The 8131-nt window shown below is 40.4% G+C and overlaps 1 protein-coding gene across 1 annotated transcript in view; it reads left to right on the top strand.

Annotated features, from left to right (window-relative positions):
• LOC308144185 (cadherin-10-like) overlaps positions 1–7544 on the top strand; it is a gene marked incomplete at both ends in the record, with an annotated part of 27117 nt that extends 19573 nt beyond the window's left edge. The window contains 4 exons of the mRNA XM_080515242.1: positions 91–212; positions 742–850; positions 1996–2247; positions 7054–7544. Coding sequence (XP_080371368.1) covers positions 91–212; positions 742–850; positions 1996–2247; positions 7054–7544 — 974 coding nt within the window. The remainder of the gene's footprint in view (positions 1–90; positions 213–741; positions 851–1995; positions 2248–7053) is intronic.
• Positions 7545–8131: the final 587 nt, after the last annotated feature.

Below are 8131 nucleotides of genomic sequence, written 5' to 3'. Positions count from 1 at the left end.
CCAAGAGTTTTTCCACAGAATTTAGTGTTAAAAGTTGAATCCGAGTATTGATTAATCTACCTCTTTTTTTTCTCTTTTTTTCCCCCCTAGACAACCCACGTCAGACCACCCGAGTGCCCGTGTTCATCAAGGTTCTGGATGTCAACGACAACGCTCCGGAGTTCGCCATGTCGTACGACACGTTTGTCTGTGAGAACGTGAAAGCAGGACAGGTGCAGAGAATTCGTTTTGTGGGACGTAATCGCGACGTCTTGGAGTGGGGCTGTAAATAAAGATAGAACAAGCGTGCCTCATTATGTGGAGAGTTGTCTTTGTATAAATTAAATAGCTTTCACGTTTCAAAAATGTCTGGTTACACAGAAATGCTGAACTTGTAAAATCCTGTAGCACCAGTAGAGGGTGCCGTTTTTATGAGCGGAGTCTTCTAACGCTTGAGCACAACAATTTGCTACGACCATAGGGTTCATGCGCAGTATTAGAAAAGTTACATTTCCCTTTAAATGGAAAATTTTCAGAAAGTTGCACCTTTTGGGGCCATTTTCAAAAAGTTGCATTTTCAGTGACTTCGAGCAGCATTGCCATCGACACTGACACCCAAAACACAAGTTTTCCATTTTCACTGGAAAAAGTTGCTATGTCAGTGGGGCTTTTTGACCATAAGTTATGATAATAGATGTTTTTACCTCCTTGAAAGACTTGAAAGCTTTTTTGCCGTTTCCTAAAGTGCGTCTCTGCCTGCAGCTTATTCAGACTATCAGCGCTGTCGACACGGACGAACCGCTGGTTGGACACAAGTTCGTCTTCAGCATCAACCCCACAAACCCAAACTTCACCATCGTGGACCGGGAAGGTGAGAAACTGCGGCTTTCTTTTTATACTGCATTCATTCATGTTGGATAACTTTTTATTTTGTGTTTTTCTGCCGTACAAATGTAGACCCCCAAAAAACATAGCCAGTGTTACGGAAAAAAATCAAAATGGCCAAAACAACTAAAATATAAAATGTTTCTATGTATTATTGTAGAGATGGGCAAATGAAGCTTCAAAGCAGATTCATGAAGCACTTTCTATATGTTTTGAAGCCACTAGATGGCACTCTCTGTTCAATAAATGTTTGAAAACACACTTCATTGACAGTCTTTCAGCCTCTATCTTCAAACCAAGAATGCCACCTGGTGGAGTCAGAAAATATAGAAAGTGGTTCATGAATCTGCTTTGAAGCTTCATTTGCCCATCTCTACATTATTGTACTTAAACTTTGAATACACGCTAATGCTAATGTATTGGCGACAAAAAGTGAGAAGGTATTTTGGTTATTTGTCTTTCTTGATTTTTGCTTAGGTTTTTTTTTTGGGCTTTTCAGTATCAGTTTTAGGCATCTTTGCTGTTTTACTTTCGAAACTAAAAAAAAAAAAAAAAAAAAGAAGCAGTTTTGCTTGTTTTTTCCTTCTTAATGCTTTTCTCTTCATTTTTGAATACTATTTTTCCATTTTTATCAGATTCTAGATATTCTAACTGTTTTTTTTGTCATCCATTTTTAGCCACATTAGCCATTTTTTAATCTTTCCCTATCTTTACATCATAACTACTTGATCCAGTTTGAATATTTTAAGCATGTTGGGTGATTTATTCTTTTGAGCAATCATTTTTTTTTGCACATTTGCTTGGTTTTTTTTCTTCAGTTTTTAGTTATTTTATCTATTGCAATAATTTCCACAGTTTCACCTATCACAAGTTGCTTATATACAGTGTATTTATTAGGAAATATACATTTGTGAACGCTTCAGTGAGCCACGACAGAAGAGCTAAAGAGCCACATGCAGGTCTGGAGTTATAGGTTGAAGACAGTTGAAGTAACGATGCAGCTTCTTGTCAATCCACGATGTTTGTTCCTGCAAAGGTTTGAAGATTAAAAAAAAGCAATAAGGCCCACAGTTCTTGTACGTCAGATTGTTATGCAGATGAAATCCCTCAACGCTGACGTCCCCCTCACAGATAACACCGCTAATATCCTGACGCGGCGGGGCGGCTTCAGCCGGCGGGAGATGAGCCTGTACTTCCTGCCCGTGGTGATCTCGGACAACGACTACCCGATCCAGAGCAGCACCAGCACGCTGATCGTACGCGTGTGCGCCTGCGACAGCCGCGGTAACATGCAGTCCTGTAACCCCGAGGTCCTGCCCTTCTCCGACGGCCTCACCACCGGAGCGCTGGTGGCCATCTTGCTGTGTGTGGTCATCCTGCTCAGTAAGTGTGTGTGTGTGTGTGCGTGCGTGTGTGTTTGTTTTCACCCTCTGCGGGTGTTTTGTTTCCTGCTTGGAGAGACACCTCAGCAGGAATCTGTCTCATTCCTGTCACACACCATCAAAGCTCACATATATGCGAATAGCTCTGGAGCAAACAAAGGTCTTTCATTTATTTATTTATTTATTTATTTATATAGATAGATAGATTGAGGGTACATCACACTTGATTTACCAATGATGGCCCACATATATAAAAAAAAATCTTGAGCCATAACGTGTTTAAAACAAGAAAATATTTTAATGTCAAGTTTCACTATGCATAAAAATACAGCTTTATTTTTCTATTTTAATTGATTTATTTTAAGTATTGTAACAGTTTTACCCAGTTTTTATTATTATTATTTTTTAATCTTATTACGATTTTTTTTCTCTTTCGCAATTTTGAAATTCTTTTGGACAATTTAGCCTTTTTACACTTTTTATTTCTTTTGTGAAGCTAATGCATTACCATCAGCATGGATTTAAACTGAAGGGCTGAAACTTGTTTTAATTGTTTACTGTTTTGGCCATTTTGACTGTTTCACGTGTATCTTTCCATTTGAACATTTTCTTGTGATATTTTAGTTATTGTTAGCAATTGAATCAATTCCAGCAATGTGGTACTTAGCAGAAATTGGGAGGAACAAATGTTGCTAAGCGAGTCGCTGCAAACATTATTCTGAACATTGAACATTAAAATAAAGAAATCTATTGATTTATTTACTTCACTGTAATATTTGGATGAGGAAAGAGTCTATTGAATCTTCCTGAAGCAAATGTAGTGAGTTCGCAACGAGTTCCTCAACATAATTCTATTGGCGAGAGAACGATTGTGTTGTGACGACTCAGTTACATCCTTTAAAACGTTGTCAATCCACAGCAACGTTACATAAAGCAAGAGTGACGCACATGTTCAGTCATCTGTTCACTGACCTCCGCTCCAATGCCGTGTTGAAACCTCGCAAAGCTCCTGAGCTCTCAGCCAGGAAGGACACAGGTCCAATGTCTCCACTGGAACCAAACGCACACGAAAAACTATTAATATAAAGAAGAACTCTCCAGAAAGGAACTCTCCGCCGCGCGTAGAGGAAGTCAATATCTCGACTACTACAAGGTCGACCCTTTCAAAGTAGACTTTGATTAAAAGCTTCAAAACGTTTTATACTGCAGTCAAAAGAATGTAAATAAAATTATGCTGTTTTTTCCCCACAGTCAGCTTTGGCCACCTCAATGATTCTTTCTTTTTTTTTGGAGTTTTTTGACTTATACATCAAAATAAACAGGTACATACCATCTAGGACCACAAGATGTCTTTGTATGACAACAGAAACCCCCCCCCCACTTACAACTGTATGTGGTTCGTAATGTACAATTAATGTCACCAAAAATAAATACAATGACTTAAATAACTTTTTTTTTTTACACAATAAATACAGTAGAATAAGATGAAACAGTTTAGGGTGTTTCACCCTTATATAGTGACTTTTTTCATGTGGAATAACCGTGTACGAAAATATCACTAAAAGCACAAACCGATCATTGTTAACAATTTAGAGCTCACACACTGTTACTGATAATAGTATAAACACCTTAGCTCCCCACAGCAGCTCAGAGCTTTTCTTATTTGTTTATATATGTTACTATTACCAAGGATTTCGTAAAAACTGACATGTATGAAGGCATGAAATATGATCTATACTATCTATTTTACGCCGGTTTAAAACATCCTGTTGTCTGATGGAACTGTAGCTCCATCTAGTGGGAGATATGCGCATGACAGCTAAGAAATGCCTTGACAAATATTCCCTATTTCTGACGAGCGAAGCGAGAAAACATTTGGCCAGCTTATCCACACGCATCCACAAAAAGCACGGAAAACAACACAGGATTAGCTTTCAAGACTTTCTAAAGTAATGTTACTGTCAAAGTAGTCTCAATTATGTCATTACCCGAGGTTACTTATACAGAAAACACAAAATAGTCATGTGCATTTTATGCGAATCAACCTAGCAAATACACAATAAAATCTGTAACCAAACAATACAGGAGGTCAGATTAAGTTTTTCTTATCTGTTTTTTTTGGGGGGGGGGTTTTTCCTCATTTATTTGAAAATCTGTCCACTTGGCAAAACAGCCCACAGTTTGCTGCGGAAAGTAGGTCGCTTGTGATATATGCTGGCATACAAAAGCAGCACTTCAGCCCTCCTGGTGATGTGATGCGGTGTGTCGCAGCGTACAGTCAAGAGCAGGGACATTACCTTTCGTTTTACCCGGAAAACTACTGAAACGTGTGGCGCTTATAGACGAGTGCACATCAATAAGTGATGGCGCTCCGCTGTCACTGAACCTTACCTTGCATGGGTAACGCATGATGGGAGCGTTTAAAGGTTGCCGAACATGGCGCGTGTCCAATTTATTGCTTTTGATGGAAGGTAGTGCAAAATGCGATGCTAAAGGAATGAATATAGATCAAAAAAATGGACAGAATTCATCAAAAATGTGTTTATCACCTGTATAAGAGAACTTAATCACATGAATACGTCGAATTTGACAGTACCAAACTTTTTTTTAAAATTTCTATCCCATTATTAAGGCACACATTTCAATGTGTAAATAGTAAAATGAAAGGAAATAGTGTTGTACTTGTACTTAAATCATGTATTCCAAAGAATCAGTTATTCCAAACATTATTCGTGTAAAATTGATTTAAAATGAGTGAAGAACATGCAGTCAAATCATTATATGATGAGAAAGAAGGCATAATTTATAGGCCAGGTGAATGAAAATGTATAAACCTTTCTACATGATTAATTTCTCTGCATGTTAGGCTCGCCAAAAGTTGTGGCCATCGACATGCTAATTATATATAATGCAAGTAAATTAATGATGACACTGCTATATATCAATGTGGCGCATTATTATTACCTTTCAGCCTTTTTTTTAAGAGACCCTAACCCTTGCCATGTGTTCGGTGTACTTGTGTAAATTCTCTATGTAAGAATTCTGGTAAACTGGTGAAGGAAATGCAATCAAATCAATATACAAACAATGAAAATGACAAAATTCCCAAACTAGATGCACGCACGTGTGTCTGCACAAAGAGGCTTGAACCCTCTCCATGTGTCAATGTGCTGTGGGTATAAGCTCGCCAACTGTTGTTTACGTGGAACTTCTTGCCTCCTGTCGAGGGAGAGTCGCTGAAATAAGTTTTCATAGAGAGAGGCAAAAGTTGATGGAAAAAACAAATGCATGTACATATATTTCTATGTCATGTATGAACCCATTTCATATGTTGAATCATGTATTTTAGGTTCGCTATATTTTGTCTTGGCAGAAATTCTCTTCTGTTGAGAATGCAAAGTAACTAAATGAATACATATCATGGAAATAGACTAAATTTACCAAAAAATCTGCATGCGCAAGTGTTTGTATCCCTCGTAGGAGAGGTCTTAACTCTCCCCATGTGCCAAATGTAATGCATTTTAAGCTTGCCAAATGTTGTTTATGTCGAATTTCTTTTCGTGCCATCGAGGGAAATGCAGTTGAATGAATGAATAGATGAAAAAAAGAATAATAACGTTTGCAAAACTATGCATACATATGGCTTTTTATCTCTTGTATAAGAGGCCCTGACCTTCTCCATGTGTTGAGTTTGACTGCGCCAGACATGGAGGACGTGGGATTGCAGATGAAGGAAATACAATGACATCATATCTCAATTATAAAAAAGGACAAAATTACGAGAAATGTGCACACACATTGTGTTTTTATCCCTCGCATAAGAGGCGCTAACCTCCCCCATGTGTTGAGTTTGACTGCAGTCCCCTGTGTCGCAATGTTAATTTGAAGTTTGTGCCGCTTTTCGACGGACTCCGACGCTGACAGACGCGATTTCTTGGTGACCATCTTTTCCTCCCATCTGCTCGTTTCAAGTCCAAATTTCGAATTCTGTCGGTGGGCAGATCTCTTGACACACCAAGTGCACCGAAGGTTAATCTCCACGCTCTCCTCTCGAGCAAAATATCACGACATCTGCTCATTATCCGACGCTTTTTCGCGCTTCTCGCCCCATGACAGACTGTCTCATTCACCTCTGCTGGACTCTTGACGGCGCTGAAACGGCTCGCCATCACCAGCCCTCCTCTGAGCTGTGAAAAAAACTTTTAAAAAAACAAAAAAAAACCACGGTGCCGGTCGGTCGCAAACATCCGTGAAGGACCGTTTAAACCGCCAACCCGGCCTCGTCCCGAGCCGTGTCGCAGGCGTTGTAATTAACACCCAGGTAGGAGGCAGGTAGACAACTACGATACCTGCTGCGAGGACAGAAAAAGGGAAGAGGAAGGAGAAAGGTGAGCTCGTCCTAAATAAGAGATCGCTTTCATTTCGTGACTTTTAAAAACTGCTCCTCGCAGAGAAAACCTGCTCAGTTTGCAGTATCTCATTGTCTTTTACCACTAAGGGGGGAGGGAGAAAAAAAAAAAAAAAAAAAAAAAAAAAGAGATGAGGATGTGTGATGGATGTTTTGAAAAAGACTCGGTGCATTTTACACAGTGAATGTGGCATTCAGGGAGAAAGAGACAGCAAAAGCTTTTTCACTGAATCTTTAATAATAGGAAGTGAATGCCTGAGGCCGTGTTAGGGATTTGTCACTGGTAGCAAATGTGTCTCCCCTCTGCGCCTCTGCTCTCCGCTGCTCTTTAATGCATGACACATGTTCGGAGGCACACGTCTTACACTACTCTATCTTTTTTTTTTTTTTTTTGCGTAGTGATCGTGGTGCTGTTCGCCGCCCTGAGGAAGCAGAGGAAGAAGGAGCCTCTGATCATCTCCAAAGAGGATGTCAGAGACAACGTCGTCAGCTACAACGATGAAGGGGGCGGCGAGGAGGACACGCAGGCCTTTGATATCGGCACGCTGCGCAACCCGGAGGTGATGGATGCTAACAAGCTGCGCAGGGACATCATACCTGAGATGCTGTTTCCCTTTCGGAGGACGTCACCTATAAAGGATAACACGGACGTCAGGGACTTCATTACCGGGAGGCTCCAGGATAACGACTCGGACCCCACGGCGCCGCCGTACGACTCCCTGGCCACGTACGCCTACGAGGGCAGCGGGTCGCTGGCGGAGTCCCTCAGCTCGCTGGAGTCCGCCGCCACAGAGGGCGACCAGGACTACGATTACCTCAGCAGCTGGGGGCCGCAGTTCAAAAAGCTGGCAGAAATGTACATAGGGAAGAGTCCCGACAGAGAGACCTGAACCAGCGCCATGGCCGTCTCTCTCTCTCTCTCTCTCTCCTTTTCTCAAGCTCTCTTTTTTGTTTGTTTGTTTGTTTTTTCCCTCCGTCTGTTTATCTTAGCTGGCCAGGCATCTCATTTTTGTCTCGTTTAGCTAGCCGGTTTAGTCGGTCGTCTGTTCGCATATCTATCAAGCTATCTATCTGTTTATCTGTCTAGTTTGCTGGCTGGGTCGCTAGTTAACTAGTTGTCTATTTCTCATACACATGCACACGCACAAAACACAGTCACGTGCACTCGGAGATGTCCGTGATCAGAAGCAGAAAAACCAAGACTTGAACTTGAGTTTCCCATCGATGGAGACGCAGTTAAAAAAAAAAAACAACAAAAAAAAACAAACAAAAAAAAAAAAAAAACAAGAAAGGAAAAAAAATCTCAAAGTTTAACCGTTTTTTGGTCATAATCAAGTAAAGATGCCTTTGAACTTTAGGACTTTTTTTGTGAACAATGGTGTGGACAATGTGTTTTTGTAATTGACCTGAGAGATAGTAGTATTGTATACTATCGATGTTTAACGGTACTGGACTGGGTTCGGGGGTTTCGGGGGTA

This window comes from Blennius ocellaris, assembly GCF_963422515.1.
Source record: "Blennius ocellaris genome assembly, chromosome: 19".
In the NCBI taxonomy this organism is placed as follows: domain Eukaryota; kingdom Metazoa; phylum Chordata; class Actinopteri; order Blenniiformes; family Blenniidae; genus Blennius; species Blennius ocellaris.
Note: the sequence above shows the minus strand (reverse complement) of the source record. Positions and strands in the feature narration are given on the sequence as shown.